Source organism: Lontra canadensis, unplaced genomic scaffold (assembly GCF_010015895.1).
Source record: "Lontra canadensis isolate GAN:19392208 unplaced genomic scaffold, GSC_riverotter_1.0 scaffold23, whole genome shotgun sequence".
NCBI lineage: Eukaryota > Metazoa > Chordata > Mammalia > Carnivora > Mustelidae > Lontra > Lontra canadensis.
Genome location: NW_022631017.1, coordinates 18,075,766 through 18,096,559, shown reverse-complemented (window position 1 = coordinate 18,096,559; position 20,794 = coordinate 18,075,766). Strand labels below are relative to the sequence as shown.

Below are 20,794 nucleotides of genomic sequence, written 5' to 3'. Positions count from 1 at the left end.
ATAACTGCATACCTTCTGCACGTTCAGCAGTCCCAGACCAGGCACAGAAGGGGATGTAAGAACACCAAAGGATGATCTCTAAGTTTAACAAGTGGAGCGGGTGGTATTTGAAAGGGAAAAAGAAACTAATAAATGATAGAAAAAGATTAAAGTTGGGAGTTAGATTGCATAATACTGACACTAAATGTTACACATTTCAGAGAGACATCTGTGATTCTTGATGTCAGGGAAGACAACAGGCATCTAGAACTTGAAAGACGGATAGTATTTGACTAAGGGCTAAGGGAGACACAGGCCTTGCTTTGGATATGAATGGAAGAGAAAACAAATGGGACGTGACATGGCAGTGCGTGGGAAATTGATGTGTTTGTGTGACAATGAGGATATCAGACTGACAAGATAAATGAAGATGAGAAAACATCAGCAAAGTAAGAAGTGATAGGTTTGTAGTGACATTACAGATGCTCGGTCAATCAGGCAAAGATGAAACTTGGCGTGGAAGAGAGTCTGAAATTTTTTAAAAAGAAAAATGACGTGAAACCAGCATTTCAGAGTGCCATCGGGCAGCATCTGCTTAAGGGATTGGAAATGGAGTAAAGTTTATGAACTATTGCTAAAGCTGATGAACTTAAAACATGGTTTTAAAGGAAGAAAGGACAAATTTACTAAGTCATTGTTCCTATAGGTGGTGGATCCTATACTGTGTATAAGTAACTTAAGAAATTAATATTGCAACTCAAAAGGCTATAAACTATTTTGACAAAGTTCACCCACATGGTAGAAACTTAAATGAGGTTTAGATGTAAATGAGAAGAGTGAAGTATGTGTGAGTATTTGCTAAGAACACAGTGGAGTAAAAGGGTTAGAACTGACCTCTTCATAACCGAGAAAGGGACCATAATTTCCTTTCCTCCATTGGCTGATTTTTGCTGTTCTGCATTATTTTATTTTGATTCTTCAGAGGTAGCCATCCAGCCATCCAATGCATGGACATTTCAGGCAGTGAAATCGGGGGTTAGGCACAGAGGCTCCAGAGTCAGACTGCATGGTTTCAATTCTAGGCCCTGCCCCTTGCTTGAAATATGACTTCATCAAATTAATCAATCTCTGTAGGCCTTCATTTCCTCCTCTGTCAAAGGAGGCTGAGAAGATTGTGGCAGAATACATTAGCAGATGGTCAAAGTGCACTTAAGGGTCTGTGGCTCCCTGAGTGTCAGCTCTTCTTTAGTCATTGAGCACGTTTCTAGGAGATGTCACCAGCAGAATTTTTTAGGGAGAGGAAGCCATTTCTTCAGATCCACATCAACACGTAATATAATACCGATTTTGCCCGTTGTAGCCACCTGATGTTTTCTGGCCTTAGTTCTACTACCTACATCATGTGGACAACAGTATATAATTTACAGTGTTATGTTGAGAATTATATGAAAAATCTTGCATGATATGCATAGAATGAGTTTGACTTAAGTGTGTTTTAGGTGAGTTCTAGAATCCAGCGCATTCTATAGATGCAGCACTGATTCTATAGATTCAAATATGCAGGATGCTTACTTCTCTTCTTTAACGTGGGATAATAGACTTTACTTTTTAGGCTTAATATACAGATTAATTCCTGCATTGCCACAAACATTGAAAAGACTATCTGACTATGAAAGCATAAGAAGCACTATTTTAGTGTATAGTAGTGGTGGGGGTGGTGCTTATGTCCAAATACAGCAAAATTGTGATTTTCTACTCACCACTCCCTTTATCTTTCTGATTTAATGATCATTTATCATTATCACTCTCTCCCTAGCATGTCTTTCTTTTCTGCTTTATATATAACCTTAAGAAACATTTGCTTTTAAATCCCTACTGTCTCCTACTTTGCCAGATCCATGATATTTTTATTGAATTGAATTCATGATGCTTAATATTTATCTCAATGGAAAAAATTATTGATGATCATCCCAAAGCAGCCCTCTTTATTTATTCCTAGAAATAATCTTGTTATTTAAAAAGATGACAGGTTTCTAAGCATTGCAAATAGACCCCGTGTAAAGATTCTTAAAGGAGTTATTGGTAGTATCTCTAGAGACAGAGGCTCAGAATTAACAGAGACTGGCTTTGCAGCATCCATCTGTAAACTGTAGGCAGCATAAAGAATTAGAATGAAGTGGTAGAAGAAAAGGAGGAAAATCCTACACTTAATTACAGACGTGCATAGTTCCTGGACTTGGCATACCCCTAGAGGTTTTCATCTGATTATCTGAAGTCAGTGGCAGTTATTCAAGATAAATGTATTAGATTTTCATAATTGTCACAATCAATCCACGAAACATTCTTATCGCTATAAATAGCTGGTATGTGCCCAGAAATGGATGTGAGCACTTCTGAGTGGCTGTGATTCCTCTAACGCTGCTTTACTGTCTCAAGCAGCTTCATTGTGATAAAGGGGCTCTAGGTTTTGAGAGAAAGCTAGTAAATAAAAAGACTGCTGTCCTCTTAATACCAAGTCATATGACTTCACTTCTCTGTGTCCGTTTAAAGAGAACCAAATGAAGGCCTGCTTCATTTTTCTCACATTGTCATTTCTCATATCTTTCTTACCCTTTTGAATACGGGGCTAGAATTTAGAGGGACTATCTATGTTGTGAGGAAACTTTGATTCAAGTATCATTTTGGTCTAGCCTTGTCACTGTTAAAGATATGAACCTGCTGTCAGACAAAAATACATCCTCCCCAGGTAACCTACTGAGACTATTCAAAGCATGTTCTAAAATAGTCTGAAAAAGGAACAAATAATACAGAGTCATTTGAATTGCTGCATGAAAAGCAAGGGAAATTAAGGCTTAATCAAAGAATTATCAAACTAATTAGGTGTTATTTATTAATGTATCATGTCTTGTAATAATCTTTTCTGTCAGTTCATATGCAAGAGTGAAGATTAAAAAAGCATTTCAGTAATTATGTGAATATATTCCCCCCCTGCTATTCTAAGGTTCACTTGGGTGGCCCAGTAGGCAAAGAATGGAGAATCTGTGACTTTCTAACCATTCAAATGAATACGTAGTGCTCATCACTTTTCTAAAGCAAGCCTTAATTTAAACATGGAAATAATAAGTATGCCCCATACCTATTTTGGTATAACTAATTGTGAACTATGAAGCTCAATACAACTGCTTTCAGAGAGAATGAGATGATGGACAAATATTCCTCATCCATAGCTTGTTTTTCCTGTACTAGGATGTTTGTGCAAGATGAAGATGATGACGAATTTTGCAATAGTCACACTAATGCTACCAGTTTCAACATTTTGATGTTCAACGGTTGCTCAGCATTTTCGAATCAGTCCTATGACTGCTCTTGTAGCCTCTGGTATATTTTATATTTGGGTTTTCTAAAATAATCTATGTTAAGACAAAATAGTACTGTTCTTACCACATAGTAGTAATAATTATACCACATTTGAAGATAATATATTTTGCCTATTTATATACTCGACAATATCCCCGTTGATATGCTCAAAGTCATCCTATTAATCAATCTCCCAACAGTTACTAAATCCATGGTATATACCCAATAATAGTGGTCATAACATGAGTTTCAAAGCAGAAGGAGATAACAATCTAGTCATATTATTACAAGGAAAGCAATGAACAGTACAAAACAGCTAGGGGAGAAAAGTGGGAGAAGATACCAATTAAGAATGAAATCATATCAGTAGATTATACTCAATATAAATGTCTAAAGAGGAGAGTGCCACAGAGGTTAGGATAGGCTTCCTAACAGTGTAGTCTTGATATTTGTTCAATGCTTACCTACAGCCTCGTTGCGATTTTTATTATCAATTGCTTATAATGAGTTTATTACTTATTTTTATTTAGGTAGTCGACTTTCTCACTCTCAAAGGGGTAGAATAGTCATATAGTTATATGTACTTTTAATTAACAATACCAAGTACGAAGTCAATACAGGGTAGAAACTGAACAAAATAATAGCTCACCATATGGATGGCTTCTACATGCCTGGGCATCCTTTCAAATTAGACCCCATTATCCCTTAGTGTGTATCCTTTGTCATTCATATTTAATTATTTATATTACACCTCTTAAATCCCCCTACTCTATTTTATTCAGTATTTCTGCTTCATGGTTGACATGGAGCTTTCCTGAAAGAAATACCGTCACCTACAAATCACTTTCTATTGTAACCATCCACAGTGTTTAGGTAATGAGCGTGTGTTTAGTGGCTAAGACTCATTTGTAACAATTAGAATCTCTTACAGAGAATGAAAGAAAATAGATATAGAAAAAGGGTCAATACTGTCATATTGAAACATGCTATAAAAAACAACCTGATGATTTAATACTCTCTTATAAAACAGTTGCATAAGAAGTAAATGGCCTCCATTTTCCATTATTCATGATGGAATTATATTAATGATGGTTTTCTCCCAGAGGAATATTATTTTTTTGTATAATTATAAACAGCCTCCTGGCAGTCACTGGATAAGCAGTGTATATTGTTTTAAATGACAAAATAGTATCAATTATACACAATTTAAAACAGGAAGGGAAGTTGGATGACTTCCAAATGTGTCATTCAAGGGAGAATATATTTGTGAATTTAATTGGGTGTTAAAGCCTATTAAACAGTAATTATTAACATGTTACCATTTATCCTTTATCTATCAAGTGCAAGTATTGAAATATTTAAGTTTATGTTATACACCTGTAGTTGAAAAGGTGTGGAGTTTTATTGTCTTTTTTAAAGCACCCAGTAGAGAATTCTCTGCTAAAACAAAACGACGAATCCTTTGTCTCCTTCTGAGATAAATTCCAAAACCAGAAGGTCTTTTTTTAATTGGCTCTATGATTTGTCCTCAAGCTTTTCACATCTCTTTGAATTGTTTGTGAACATGGAATATTTGCATGTGTCAGAGACAATTAATCAAAACAAACAAACAAAAATGAAGAAGAGGAAGGAGAAGAAGAAGAAGAAGAAGAAGAAGAAGGAGGAGGAGGAGGAGGAGGAGGAGGAGGAGGAGGAGGAGGAGGAGGAGGAGACGAAGAGGAAGAGGAAGAGGAAGAGGAAGGAGAAGGAGAAGGAGAAGGAGAAGAAAGAAGATTTCCCACAAATGGAGGAAAAGGGTAGAACAGTCCCAACATCCTTTCCTTTTGGCAAATCTTGTGTGATATGGAAATAGCTAAACAGGCTGGTTGAAAAGTGCCAAATTGATTTTATTTTATATGAATGAGATCCCTGCATAAAAGAAAAACAACACTGTTTGTTCGTTGTTTGTTTTTTTTCAAATGCCATGCAATAGCTTAAAAAAGTAGCTCTCTGCATTTGAGGATATGGAGAAAGGAAAATAACAAAGAGCCTTGGTTAACATGGTTTACCTAGAGTCGAAGGAAAGCTCAGTCATACTTATACTTTCCTGCAGCTACCTACCCTTTAAGGATTTTTTAGGATGATCAGAGATGATGATGATGATGACAATATTGATGAAGACAATGGAAAGATTTACCACTTGCCAAATCCTAATGTTATGGCAGGCCAGGGGTTGTGATGTCATTGAGTTCTCATCAAAACTTGGAGCAACAGGAGAATTGTAAATTTATTTTAAAATGGGCATCACTGCCTGCCTGTTAGGTCTTCTTTTTTTTCCCCCTTCATTCTGTTTTCTAAGAGTTATAATTTAAGAAAAACTCACAATGTCTTTTCTCATATAATGCAAATTTGATATGCACTCCTAAATGTTCTCAGTACAACTGCCAGAAAGCAAACGATCTGCTGGTAACTTTTATATGTCTTTATTGTTTGGTCAGTGAAAGGAATCTGGTTTGGAAACCCCAGGCAGAGGGCACTGTGACTTCACACCTAAGAGCACAAATGGCTTGTCACCAAAATTACTGAAGGAATCTTGGATATGGTTTATTTTTAAATTTCCTGGGGTTCTATTAAGCTGGCCACAGGCCCGATAAAATATCATGCAGCTCCATGATTAGATTCTTAGGCGTATTTTATTCTTAATGGTTAGAATGACTGCAAATTGAGATGGAGGAGAACATAGAATAAACTTATTTCTAAGGTTGTTGGTGGGTCCTTAAGTTATCAAGAATGAAAACAACAGATTTGAGGAGTTTAGGAATTGATTTAGCAATCAACTGTGCCAGCTGCTTTCTGTCAATAACCTCTTTGGTAGAATCCTAAAGTCAAACAACCAGAAAAGACAGGAAACAGAAGGAGCCATTATTTGTTCTTCCTGTTTAGATAGTTTACAAAAATGTCAAGCCTCCTATCTCTTAAGAAGTGAATTGGTTATTCTACTTATAAATTATTTTAATACGATCTGTAAGTGTAATGATTTTGTCTTGGGAGCCATCTTTTCTCTTATTTCCCCATTTTTCTGGTTACTCATATTCCCAATGATCAATAATTAGGTGTGACTTGATTTTCCATCTTTGAGTAAATCTCTAAAGTGTGTTCGATCTCTGAAAAATAATTCTGAATATAAAGCCTGAACTATTACACTTAGACTTGAGAGCTATGACACATTAAATGTACTCATATTTAGATACAGGCCATGTTATGATTACCTGGTTGGTAAACAATAACCTTATTAGAACTGATTCTTTTGTATTAACAACAATGTCCAGTTAAATTAAATGAATAATAGCCCATTATTTGTTCGTATGTTAATATGTGAGGGAGGAAGGTCATGCCTAGTGATATAAATGAAACCTGGGATTTTAACTCAATTTGATTTTAACTCAAAATTGAGATTTTGTGAGAGTTATTATTGAGATTTTGTGATTTATCTTGAAAACTATGCATTTTTAGTTCTTCTCAATTATGTTTTTAAAATTCACACATAAATACCACATTTTAAATATTTACCATGGAAAAAAGTTGATTTTTTTAATTAACTAAGCATATAGTTTATTCAGATCTTTTTAATGTTTTTTCAGTTTTCCTGAGATAATTGACATATTATATTAATTTTAAGTATATAACGTGATGATTTGCTCTGTGTATATATTGTGAAATGATTACCAGAATAAGTTAACATCCATTTTCTCACATAGTTACATTCTTTTTCTTATGATGCAAACACTTAAGATCTAATCTCTTAGCAATTTATAGGTAATATTATAGTCACCATGCTCTATATAACATTCCTGGGACTTATTTATTTTATAATTAGAAGCTTGTACCTTTAGGTTTTCCTCCCTCCTTTCACCCACCCTCCAACCCCTCCACCTCTGGCAACCACCAATTTGTTCTCTGTATCTATAAATTCTATAAGTTTAGATTGCATATGTGAGATCATATGGTATTTGTCTTTCTCTGTATGGTTTATTCCACTTAGCGTAACAGCCTCCAGGTCAGTCTATATTGCTGCAAATGGCAGAATTTTCTTCTTTTTATGACTGAATAATATTCCATTCTATTTCTATAGGTGATAGATGGATAGATAAATAGATTCCAGTTCCAGTGTATACATATATCATATTTTCTCTATCCATTCATCTGTTGATGGATAGTTGGACAGTTTCCATATGTTAGTTATTATAAATAATCGTGCTAAAAGTTGATTTCTAGTAAAGTGAGCCCATTTTTATTCTATAGCTTCTCCAACTACTCAACACCTTAGAAAGTAAGCATCCCCATTTTGGTAAAGAATGTTAGATATTTTTGACATTGGAAAATAGCATCTCAGAGACCTAACTTGAATTCATTATAACTTTGAATATTGAGTTAACATAGCCAATGGTCAAAAATGTATATTATTTGTACTTTCAGTCGTTTCAAACGAATAAGACTTAAAATGTCCATTATAATATCACTTTATTATAAGACAGAGGACTGCATTTAAGATGTTTTTAAATTATTATAAAATGATATCATTGACTATATATACTATAACAACATAATTGCCCATAATTAATTTAAATTATTTAGCACTTACTATTATTCTAAATGTTGTTATATATTTTACTCATTCTTTCTCTCTATACTATTTCTAAAATAAATGCAAAACACAAAGACGACATGCTTCTGGGCAAAGAGCAGCACAGGCAATCTGCATACGTGGGTCCTATTTCTAAGTCGCTTGGTGAATTTAACAAGTTGTTGAACTTTAGACTTCAATGTTTGGCACTAAAATACCGTTCATGTTACATCTATAGGTACAGAGATATTTGGGCTGAAAAATACCTCAATGGATAATCTATATAGTCTTCTTTCCACTTAAGGGGACCTGCAGATATTCAGAATATATTGCAAGTAGTATTTCTTGACTGAACTACTTAATGAAGCTACATTTCCTCATCTTTGGGCTTTAGCTCACTTTTTCTCACGAGCCATAGTTAAACACATTAATGTATCACTTTCACGGAAAGATTGTTGTTCCATTCATAAATAGGTAAAGATTCTCACAGAAAGAAAATGCTTTGGTCTGGAACTATGATTGATTTATAAATAAACAGATAGGTAGATAAATAAATAAAATTTCATTGTTTTGTTGGAAGTATTTTGCACTCAATCAAGAACTAAAAAAGCTATTCTTCAGTCTGTTCATATGCAAACATTCTAGAAAGAGTGTGAGAGAGTAGCATTTAGTGACATTATTGATTCATTCATTCAGTTAGTCATTCATTTTTCTCCTTTATTCATTTTCTCTTCCCAAGTATATATTGCTGTTCTAGATTTTGTCCTTAAGTTGCTCAAAGTCTAGTGAAGATTAGAAAAAAATGGGGGGGGGGCGGTGATGGGAAGGAAGAAAAGCCCAAACTTGTAAATAAACAAACAATAAGCCTTGAGGATCAGAAGGTAAAGTGCATCCTGGCTGCTCTGGGAATGTGTAGAGCTGGGAGGGGAGTGCATAGAAGAGAACCAAGGGAGGTGATAATACAGCCAAGTTCTGAGGAATCACCAGAACAAGCCCAGTTCTAGGAAGTTTCATCACTGAGAATTTACAATCCCAGAGATATTTGATTAGATAGCAAGTAGGATATTTGCATTCTAAGTGCGTGAGTGCATTCTAAGTTTTTATTTCTTCTCATTGAGACTGCAGTCCATCTAACTTGCCTCATTAATCTTTTTCCCTCCCAGCTTTGACCTTTGCACTAAAAGAAAAACATATAATTCATTTTACCCCTTTGTCTCCTTCTTCCTTCTTTACTCTCTGTCCCTTGGTTGACTTTGCTTGCAAATATGATTTGCTGTGGATTTCAAAGACTTATGGTTTGGATAATTAAAAGAATTAAGAAAAGTGAGGAAACAGTAATTCTGAAAATTCTGAAAGCCTCTTACTTGAAAGTCTATCTAGAATTGTGGAAATGAGGTCAGGTTACCAAAAAGATTGATTTAAGTAGTGAGTCTTTTTGATGGGCCCCTGAGGTCAATTCAGCATCTAATTAAGCTTAAACATAGCATGACCACTGAAGAAAACTATAAAACTCTTCATAGTATGAAATAAATACTTACAGATCTTTCAAGGGTTATGAATCATTGATGATAATAGATGAGATAATTGACATTTATCTTAGCCTTCTGAATAGATAGTAAATAAATAGAAAAAATAAAAGGAGTGGGAAAAAAACCTTAATCTTAAATTGGATCTCCTCTCAATGCATGATTTTGTTAAGCTATTTACACTTCCAGGGACCATTTTTTTCCATCCGAAAAACCAGGGTGTTGGAATAGTTGATTTCAAAGGTCTCTCCTACACTCCAAAATTCTATGATCATGCTTCTGTGCCTCTGTTTTCGTTAGGTCCCAAACATCAAGTATTCCATCATAATCAAGGTATAAGGATAAATAGAACAGTGATATGATCTTGAGTCAATCTTATTTCCTTTCTTTAGTTGACTGTTCCATGGAAAATCATTTCTACTTCATAAATTGGAGATGAAGAGGAAAAAACACTTATATTACCTTTATCATTTTTAATCAAAAGAATGTATGAAATATGCATTTGGCTACTATTCCATGCTTTCCATCAAAGTGAATATGCAAATATATAACACATGGAAATATTAGGGAAGCTTTTTATCAGGATGCAAAGAAACCTTTCCAGTAGAAACATTTTGGCCTGAAGGAGGTTCTTTGATCTAAAAAGTTGAAGCTTTTGGTGTTTTAAAACCCTTATAGTAGTGTTGTGTAGCCAATTTATACTAGATAATCCATTGCTTAAAACTTTTCTAAAATCATAAAAAAAATCTTGATAATTAATTACCAATGAGATATATTATTGGAATGACCCAATAAAGTAACTATGGCTTCTACTTCAGTGTCCTCTACACAAGACCTCTGGCAAAACTGAAAACTATATAATCCAAGTGACAACAATGACTAAGCAGTTAGTCCATAAACAGCACCTAGCTGGGTAAATAGAAAATTCCTTGCCCTTATCTGGATGTTCTTACTTGTTCCCAGAAGCTCAAGTGAAATGATTTCTTTCCCTCACTTCCAACCTTAAATTCATTTAATAGTCCAGTTGGGTTTATGTCAAAATGTACTCTGAATCCATCCACTTACCTATAGCTTCCGTGTTTTTCATTGATCATATATTAAAAAACACCATCCACTACTCAGAATAGCATTCCTTATTACTCTTTATTGATACATTTTTGATAGGACACTTATTTGTATCTTACTTACTTATTTAGTATTTTTTTGCCTGTCCACTAGAATCTCAGCTCCACAAAATGGGTGATGTTGTCCCTATTGTTCACTGCTATAACTCAATATCCAAAGAAAGTGCCTGGTACTCAGTAGGCATTCAATAAATACTAGTTGCATAAATGATAGAACCTCAACCCAACTAATCCAAACCCACGTCACTTCCTCACTTGAGTTATTCCAATAGTCTCCTCCTGATATCTTGCTGCCTGTCATATCCTTTTCTCTACATTGTTTTTGTTCATGTAACAGTCAGTAATCTTTTAAAAACCTACATGCCTTGCTAAAGCCCTAAAAAAGCTTACCATTGCCCTTAGGACAAATCCAAACTCACCAGAACAGCCTAGAAGACTCTGATATGAGCTTGTCTCTCTTCTCCATCACCAATGACCTTTAAGCAAGGCAGCCTGGTCCCTAGCTTAGGTTTTTTGTCTTGCTTTATCATGTCAAGAAGCCTTTAATCTTCCTGAAGTTTGCTCCATTGTATTCAAGTCAGAGCTGCAGTGTGTTCCCCTTGGAGGCAGGGCCACTTCCTATATTATGCATTTGTATAATTTGTATGCTTACACATAGACCCCCCCATTCTGATTCCCCTACCCTAAGACAGCAGGCCCTGTACTGGAGCTGCAACTGCCCAGGAAAGAGCTGTCTCTTAATTTTGCACTAAGTAGGTTTTCCTGGCCAAACCTTGCTGTGATGGTCCGCATGTGCTCAAAAAGCATGAATTTTTCTAATCTGCACAAAGCTCCATAGGTTAGTGAAATCCAGTTTCACGGTAGCCCTGCTCTTCCTTTTCTGTCCACTTTAGCATGATCTCTTTCCCCAAGGCATTGTCTGATTCACCACTCTGTTTTGATATCCCTACATTCCTGAGATCGGGAATTATCTGCCTTGCTTGTGTTTTGCCTGTCTCCCTCCATCTCTGCCATACTATGCTCCTTTACAGCAGGGTCTATGTCTTTTCACTGTGCTCCCCCAGTGATTTCATTTGTGCTTTGATGCCCCTGAATACTCACAAAAACCCAGCTGGAACAGAGATGATTGTTCTCTAAGTCCTTGAAACAACTGAGACACAAGTTAAGTGATAATTGCCTGTTTCCTGAGTACCCCCTCCATAAGACCACATACAAGGGCAGCAAAGTAGCTCTGCAGAATTTAGCAGTTCATGAGTGGCAGGTATAAAGATACCTATATTGGAGTAAACACCTCCTTGATCCACCCACCTCATATGAACTCCTGAACTTTTTCAGGTGGTTCTTTACTGCTGAGGGCCTCATTTCATGGGCAAATTCACAAACCTGGGATTATTATACAAAAGGTCTAAAATTTTTGTTTTAACAGATGGGGTGGGGAAAGGGAGGAATGGTTGACACCCCCAATCCTTCAGATCCCCCTCCCAAAACTACATGGCAAGGGAAAGACACTCGGTAAGGAGATTCGAAGATCAAAATGTCCCTATTTTAATAAAGGACATTAGCACAATCACATATTTAATTTTATATTAAGATATAAAACCATATTTAATTTTACTATTTGTTCAATTCCAAACTTTAAAAATGGTATTCCACATGTTATAAAAATACTCAGTCTAAGAACATTGTGCAATGCATACAACTAATATTATTGCTTTAGCAAATTTAACCAATATTTTCCTACTAAATTCAGATCTCCCCACTTCCTTGTTAGTCATAGAGTCACAACTGATTTTTATGAAACTGCAAGAATGAATAAGAATCTGTAATTATGTTATACAGTGTATTTTTTAAAAATGTAAGTGAATTTTAACTCCATGGCCACTTATTAAAATGACACCTTCTCTATCCCAGAATCTGTCACCATTCATTGTTGGCAATACAGAGGCCTTTCGAAGAGTTTATGATCTTCTGGATGTACGCAGTATCTCCAGGAGAATGTAATAGTGGCCTTAAGAATTAAATATCTATCAGGCATTAGAGGAAAACATCTCCTCAACATTTGTTTCAAGATTTAGGGGATAGGCTTTAGCTATATAGAAATGTTGTGGGGAATATCCTTTGATAAAGAAGCCAGTTGAATTAAATTTTAGTACAGTGCATTGTTTTTTTACCACATGTTATCTGAATTCAGCTCCTAGCCTCCTGCTTGACTTGAGATTCTGAGTAATTCCACTCATCATTTCTAGCAGTGTGAAGAAAACATTGGTAACTTAGATCATTAGAAGGAATGCACACTGCCTATTATCCCCAGTGGAATTTGACTAAACCAAAATAATCAAATTTACTTGTGTGAGAAAAAACTCAGAACAATAAAATATTGGCAGCTTACAAATATGCCATTCAGGTATTATGGAAATAACCCAGCCCAAATCACTCAAGAAACAAAAATAAAGCCAATTCACTATGTTCGAATGTCAGAGGGATTTTCAGGTAATAGTTTGTAAAATGAAGGACACCTTTAGAGTTCTAACATAAATTTCAGCAATCTAAATTGTTCCTTCAGAGAGTAACAGTCCTCAGGAATTCCGAAGGAATATATTCCTAATAAAATTATAAGCTTCTTTCCTATAAATGAGTTCTATTTCTGTCATGTTTAACTTTATCTGTTGTTATGTCTTTGTTTATGTACTGCAAAGTCTGTTTCAAGTCCTCTTGTGTAATTAGATGGGATATAAATTATAAATCCATTATTGAAAAAAATTAGTGTTTTGAGTATTTACTATGCGTTAGAAGCTGCATCACTTAATCCCTATAACAGCACTAAAAATTCTCCTCATTTTATAAAGGCCCTAAACTGAGGCTTGGATACTTTAGGAGATTTTCAAGTTTATCCACACTGTAAGTGATAAAGCTGAAACTCTCACATACACAAACTCTCACCATTTGACTTTAAACATAGTCTTTATACTAAACAGCACTCTTTATTATAAGATTCTATTATTAGTATAACATTATATTAGCATCATTTATCGTATATTATTCATACATAAAATGGTCTCTGATTTCAACAATATTCTCTGACATTATTTGAACATAAAAGAAGATTTTTCAGTCATGGGTCATGCTCAAGGATGACGTATCTGATTCGTTATGGTGCTCCCTACCACAATAGACATTTGGTCTGAACCGATAATTGCCTTGCCAAGGTGACAGAGCTGTCATGATGGAGGCAAGAAGACTTCTGGCTTTTTCTTTCTCTTTCTTTGATCCTGCTTCCCGGCTGTGTCCATTGCCTCACAGTGATAAAATCAGCCATCACAGAGAGCATACTATAGTTGATTACGGTCATAGAGAATTTCTGTTATAGACTAGATTTTATACTTTCTGCTGCAGAAGGCACCAGTTTGTTTGTTTTAGGAGTCCTCCATACTTTGGGATCCATGCCTTGTTTTCATCAGATTCTCTCTGTGTGGAATCCCTTCCTCTCCTCATTTCATCACCAGCAAACCCAGGTCAAGTCTTTACATACAGGTTACAGTTGATTTTCTCCAGCGGTCTTTCTGCAACATCCCCTCTGTATGTATTATTTCCCATCACCACACTATAGTATTGCGATCTATTATCATGATCTAAGTCTATTTTAGTCAGTGTATTGGAAACCTCTTGGAGGCAGAGCTGGAGTTTAATGTTTTTGGTATTGGCACATAAGAAGGGCTCACTAAAATGTTTTTAAAATAAAATAATGACTTTATGGTTCCTCCAGGAAAATCTAAAAATATATTAGAGTATAAATTATGAATAATTACCCTGGAAAGAATTTTGTTTTGAAATAAATTTCTAAAAAGCTTATCAAAGCTATAAAGGATTGTGATTTTCCATCATCACTGTTCATGAAAGTATATGACAAGGTAAAGCTATCTAGATTGAACAGGAACCATTCTATGAAGATATTTTTGAAAGCCTCAGTATTTGGAATAATTGATTTATATTCATGGTCACTTGTATTTTAAGCTTTAGTCATTTAGTTAACTCCTTTCTAAATCTAGATGATCCCTAAATTTAAGAGCTACAATATATCAACCCACCGTAGAAATAGTTTTTCAAGAACAGCTCTCAAGCAAGACTTGGGAATGGATATTTACAAGTATATATCCCTTTGACTTACACAGAAGGTGGAGACTCAGTGTGGAAGCTTCATGCATCTGTCCCACCTGCAGTCACGGACCCCCTTGTCATAGATGACCCTTTTCTGGCTGAAAGCAGCTTTAAGCACCTCGAATCCGGAGCCTCCATGGAAATTCAGCTCTACTTCTTAGTTGCTGAATGGCCTAAACCTGTTCACTTTAGTTTTCAAACAGTAAAGTGAAAATACACCTACATCCTAAGGAGCTTGTGAAGATTAAATAATTTAATATATCAAAACTGATTGTGATTGTTCTAGGCGTAGAGTGAGCAGTGTATAAATGTTAGCTAGGGAAAAATCATGGAAATCAAACTGCTTTTAAGAGTGCCCAGCCTCACCTTTTCTTTGTGCAATGAAAGAGGAACTTGCATGTTGCAATCTGTTTCTATCACATCTTTGCTCTCAGGAGGAAAAAAAAAAATTGACGATAATATGGATTGATACTTTTCTAGGCACATGGCCTGCATGTTATGAAACGATGTCCTTTTATGCATACTTGAACATGGTCAGGAATCACCCTAGATAGGTCTAACAACAAGGAAATCCTCTAATGAGTGGAGACTAACCTCTGTGTGGCGTGAAGGCTCGGGCTGCTTCCCTTCTCACCAGTACAGAACGTGGCGTTTGTGCCTATCCAAATACTCTGCTTGCTAATCCACAACCCGCCAGAGCAAACTAATTTTGACAAATTCTAAAAAAGGAAAACATCCAGGAAGCAGGCAGGTCTGCTGACATTTGATAATATCTAGTTGTCAGTGAGATTTCTAGAAGGTGCACATGCCCACGTCAATTCCTGGATTTAAAAGAAACACAGGGCAGAAGTTTGTGGAATGAAAATTAATGATAAAACATTTTGCAAGCATTTCATATGGGATCATTTGTTAGTTAATGTTTACAGTTCATGGCCTGGATGGTTTTGGTTAATTAAAGAAGTCACTTGGGATAAGGAAGCACTCAGAAACGACTGTGGGTTTTTATACAGTTCATAATAAGCCCAGAGACTTGAGGGAGCCTTTCAAGACTCTATAAAACTGAATATATTTTCCCTTTGGCCCATTATTTACTTAACTGCAGGTCATTTATTTTGGCAGGAGAAAATGTACCTGTTCAATATCAAAAGGCCCATGAATTTTAACCTTCTTTTATTGCCCTATTATATCATTTGAGAATTTTTAGTTAAATGAAAAAAATGGTGATTTTTCTCTATATTAGGAGTCCTCTCAGCTTCTGTGATTTTTAGTTTCCATAATTTAAAGTGCATATTGAAAATAAATTGCTTTATTTGATTGCATGTAGATTTTCCATTAATGAAGTCCAGTAGATATATTTAACATTGTATATACATCTATGAAAAGTAATATATTCAGAAATGGGTCTGAAGATAACGGAATCTGTGTATGTATCCACTTAAAGATCTCACCTAATAACACTTTTCTTATTGCATAATAATGTGAATTTATACTTTGGATTATGAATTATGCATGTTGGAGACAGATCTAGCTATTTTAGTCATGGATATTAAAATTGTTCATACCTTTTTTTTTTCCCCCCAATACCTACTTCTACATTGTGTGCAAAGGACAAAGCCCAGCCTTACCACCTCTATTACCAACAGAACAAGCTTCCCGACCCACTCCGGCATCACCTCCTCTTGAAGGCAAGTATTTTATTTTTCCTAAGGTCTTCTCTATTGTAGATAAAATAGAATGTAGAGAAATAAAACAAAACAGTAACAGCACGAACAACAAAATCCATATTTTCTCAAGTAGTTTTAGTATGTCTTAGCTGCAGGTTACTTTTCTTGAAATTACAACTTGTTGCGTTTTTGGAAAACCAAAAATTTCCTCTTCAGATTTTATATTGGTTACTATCAGCTTCCAGAAGGATGGCCAGCTTCATACCCTGAAAACCAAAGCAGAAAGTACAGGGACAAATGGATAAGGATATGCCTTGCAATTCTTGAACTTTTACCACAACTTGACCAATTTAGCGTCTTAAGACTCTGGTCCTAGTGTTTCTGGGTTTGAATCTGAATTTCATCTCTGATCATTTGAGTTAATTTTTTGAAGTTACTTGAATTCACTCTTCATGAGTTTTATCATCTATAAGATGGGTCAAGATAGTACTCACCTCACAGAGTCAGTGTGTGAGGATAAAATGGTGTGTGCGTGTGTGTGTGTATGTGTGTGTACCAGTTTACAAGTGTTTTATAAAATTTGTAGCTAATACTACCACTCGTAAGTAGTTCTTCAAAATAAAATGCTTCAGGACTGGCAAAATTAGAAGGGGAAATGTCACCATAATTAATTTTGCTAGAAGTTCAAAATCATTTGTATTTACTTATTCATCCAACTATAATTTATTAAATCCCAACAATGAGATCACATAAGGCATTGCCTAAAGTACTGGGGATTCAAAGTATAATAAAAAATAGTTCCTGTCCTACTAAGACTCAGTTTACAGACATAAAATTAGAAGTAATTAAAGAGGAGCCAGATTACACAAGTAATCAAAACCCAGTGCACCATTAGTGTTTTTGCAAGAGTACAGAGAGAGGTCTCCTTCAGACCCTCCTAGCACCCTTTCCACTCACTCCCAGCTCTGTCAAACCTGAAAGGGACACCACCCTGCAAATTCTAACCCCATCTACCAAACAGCTGTTCTTTGGTCTTCCTCTGAGACTAGAAGTTTCATTTATCAGGAGGCCCAAACAGTCACTGGCAACAGAGAAAGATCTGTCGGAGGGAAGAAAATTCAGGGTCGTAGGATCTGGAGTGTAAGAGAGAAAAAAACCCAGGTAGCCACACCCTATTGTCCCCACAGACTCCTAGACCCAGGGCAAGGTGTAGCCAGAGGAGTGTAAAGCACACAGCTTGCACAAGGTGCCCTGGTTGCTGGCTTCTAAGAGGTGCACTGATTACACAATATAATAAGAAGCAAAAAATAAGTCCCCAGACCCCATTCCCAAATGAGCACTGTGGAAGCTTAGAGAAAGGAGGGCATAGCTCTTCCTGGAAGAGGTGAAGAGGACTCCAGGAAAAGCTTCTTTGCAGAGGTCACTATGGAGCTAAAGTCTCAAGAATAGGGAAGCATGAGCAAGGAAGGCAAGAATATTACCAATAAAGAATTGGCATATGCAAAGGCATGGAGATGGGAAAGAAAGTCATTTGGTCCAGAGGAGCAGAAGTAGCTCAGCATGGAGAGAAAGAAGAAGTCATGGAGAGGGTCTGGGACAGCTCATAAAAAGGCATGCAAAAGACAGCTTGTGATGTGCCTTGTAGCTCAGTCTTGGATATATTTGTATCTTAAAGTTCTTATTAGAGAACATTGAATAGTAAGGTAAACCTGCAATATCCTCAGCCTGCAGATACACTTATCAACATTTTCTATTCTGGTCTATCCAAACTTTCTCTTCTTTCCTTTCTTTCTTTCTTTTTTTCTCATTGTGTTTGTATTTCTTTTGCAAATCTCTAAAATCATGCTATTTCACCAAGCTAAGGAATTTGTATTTCCTTTTAAAATTTTTGAGACATTTACATGGTTCAAAATTTAAAAGTTACAGAAATGATATAGGATAGAAAATCTCCGCCTGGCCCTATGCAACAACTACCCAGTTCTCTTTATAGGAAACTGATGTTCTTTCCTCCAGAGAGATTCTGTGCATATTCAACCATAAATATTTCCTCCTCAGCTAAGAGATTTTAATTTTTTTCTATAGAAGACAAGGAATTCCCTATGGATGGGATAGACAAGTTCATTTTAAAAAGATCAGTTTGACTGTCAGCCTGCTGGACTAGAGAGGTGACGTGAGATTGGCTACAGACACCTGAGAAGAGAAAATAGTCCAACCAAGTTGCAAAGCAGGAACTAAACTGGTGTAATGGATGGAGAAAGCAGATAGATGAGAAAAGTATATGGAAAAGGAACCAGTCGGTGAAAGTATCTGATTAATTTAGATGCTGAGATACAACAAGTGATAAGAATGACTCCAGCTTTCTGAATTAGTTATCCAGGTAGACAGAAACGCCATTCACTGAGACAAGAAACCACTGAAATAAAACGGGCCTGGGGAGGAGAAGCAGGAAGGTGATGGGTTCAGGACAGACTGGGACATGACAGTTTCCCATGAGACATCCAGGTAGAATTACTGAGCAGGCCATTCTAAATTGGCATATGGAACGCAAGAAAATATTATATGGCTATTATTTGGAATTATATATATCAGATATAATAATGTATATGTAACCTGTCCTCTCCTCTATAATTTGTTTATCTTCTATCCCCCAAACCTCATTCCCAAATGAATATCCAATAATGAAAAAGAAATGTCTGAGAAGTTAGTCCATTTCATGTATCCTACAAACCTATCTTACAAAGGGGACCTAGGCATTATTGATCATTTGTTGCTTCTTAGAGAGATGGTGGGAACTCTGTGACTTTAAAAACAGTTATAGTAATTTATAGCCTGTGCTCTGCAATCACACACACCTAGATCCCAATTGTGCTGTTTACTTATCTGGATGAACTTAAATGTGATAACTATAGTTTCAGCCTCTTTATTGGTGAAATTCTGACATTTGTATTACCTATCACAGAGAGGTATTGTACAGAGAGAATAAAACTATAATGACTGCAGTTTTTATTATTGTGTTTGATATTGGTGAACTTAAGAAGTTCTCTTTCTATTGCATTTTATTGACTTAACACAACTTTCCACAAACAGTAGTTTGCAGATCACCAGCACCAAAATCAAATATGAAGCTTGTTAAAAATTCGTATTCCCACCATAGCTTAGATCTAGTGAATCAGATTCTTGGCAATTCAGAGAGGAAGAAAAAAATCTCTATTTTTAACAAGATCCTCAATTAAGTCTTGAACACGTTAAATTCAGAGAACCTTTGGTTTATGTCCATGTATAAAAAAGCCTTACAGATTCAGCCAGTTGTTTTACACCAGACACCTGAACTTGGTAGCCTGTTTCAAATAGTCTTTTCTCCAGTTCATCTAAATTAAATTAAAATAATTAAGTTAAACTTAAATAAATAAGTACACTTTAATTTTAATATATGCATAATTTACTTAATAATTAATGATTTAAATATAAATAAATAAAATTTAATCTGAATGCCTTGGTGAGAGATGCATTATCCAGTTGAAGACAAACCCAATGATCCTTTTTGGCTATATATTTATGTTTCACATAACCAGTAGCCAGGGAAGAATTTGGGTAGCTGGGCAGGAGATGTTTTCCTTAGGTCGTGTTCTGACATCAGCATGTTCTATGCACTTTCTGGCCAGATCCTGACCAAGTCATACCTGCAGCTCTGCTCTATTCAACTCACATTTACTTAGAATATCGTGTTTTCTGTACTTATATGCATTTTACACTTGATATTTCAAAACCCTGTAACGTAGACATTATTAACAATGAACAAAGGTAGGCTTGGAGTTTATTTATTCGTGCTAAGTTAGTAAATAGCGGGTCTGAGATTTGAGCCCTGAATTTCTAGTTCTATGCCCAAGGGTCTTTCTAGTATATTACTATGTGGACATCAGCTTTTGAGGATCCTACCTTCATGTCTTCTGAGACATGAATATTTCTAAAAATGCTTTTCTTTAGTATTAGTCACCTGAATGTCCTATAATTGGCCAGATGTCCTTCAGAATGGCTTAAATGCCACTCATGGAGAAATTGTGACTGATGTTTGTCTGGGAGAGAACAATAGTTTTCAAGCCAAGTACCTTAACATTCTAGAAAATCTTATAAGAGAGCAAGAGAAATGCCAGTGGGAATGAGGGGAAAGGTTACATTATACTTACAGATTATAAGAACCTACTGTATAGTACGTAAAATATTTTTTTTTGGCCAGCTACACAAATGTAATGAATTAGTAGTTGCAAATTTTAAATAAAAATCCCATATCCTCGGTAAGTCAGTTCTGTATCAGTATCCACCAAAAAAAAGGAATTCACTTGGTCACTAGAGATCACAATTTAATGTAAAGTACATGTAAAATCTTGC

The 20,794-nt window shown here is 35.7% G+C and overlaps 1 protein-coding gene and 1 long non-coding RNA gene across 4 annotated transcripts in view; one reads left to right on the top strand and one right to left on the bottom strand.

The window, feature by feature from the left end:
* Nucleotides 1-20,794, top strand: part of TRDN (triadin) — a 391,390-nt gene that overhangs the window by 136,105 nt on the left and 234,491 nt on the right. For both annotated transcript variants that reach the window (XM_032862438.1, XM_032862437.1), the window contains one exon: nt 16,352-16,429. In XM_032862438.1, coding sequence (XP_032718329.1) covers nt 16,352-16,429 — 78 coding nt within the window. The remainder of the gene's footprint in view (nt 1-16,351; nt 16,430-20,794) is intronic.
* LOC116870554 overlaps nt 1-20,794 on the bottom strand; it is a 45,976-nt gene that overhangs the window by 10,519 nt on the left and 14,663 nt on the right. For both annotated transcript variants that reach the window (XR_004383239.1, XR_004383240.1), the window contains exon 3: nt 19,733-19,776. This is a non-coding gene — a long non-coding RNA (uncharacterized LOC116870554). The remainder of the gene's footprint in view (nt 1-19,732; nt 19,777-20,794) is intronic.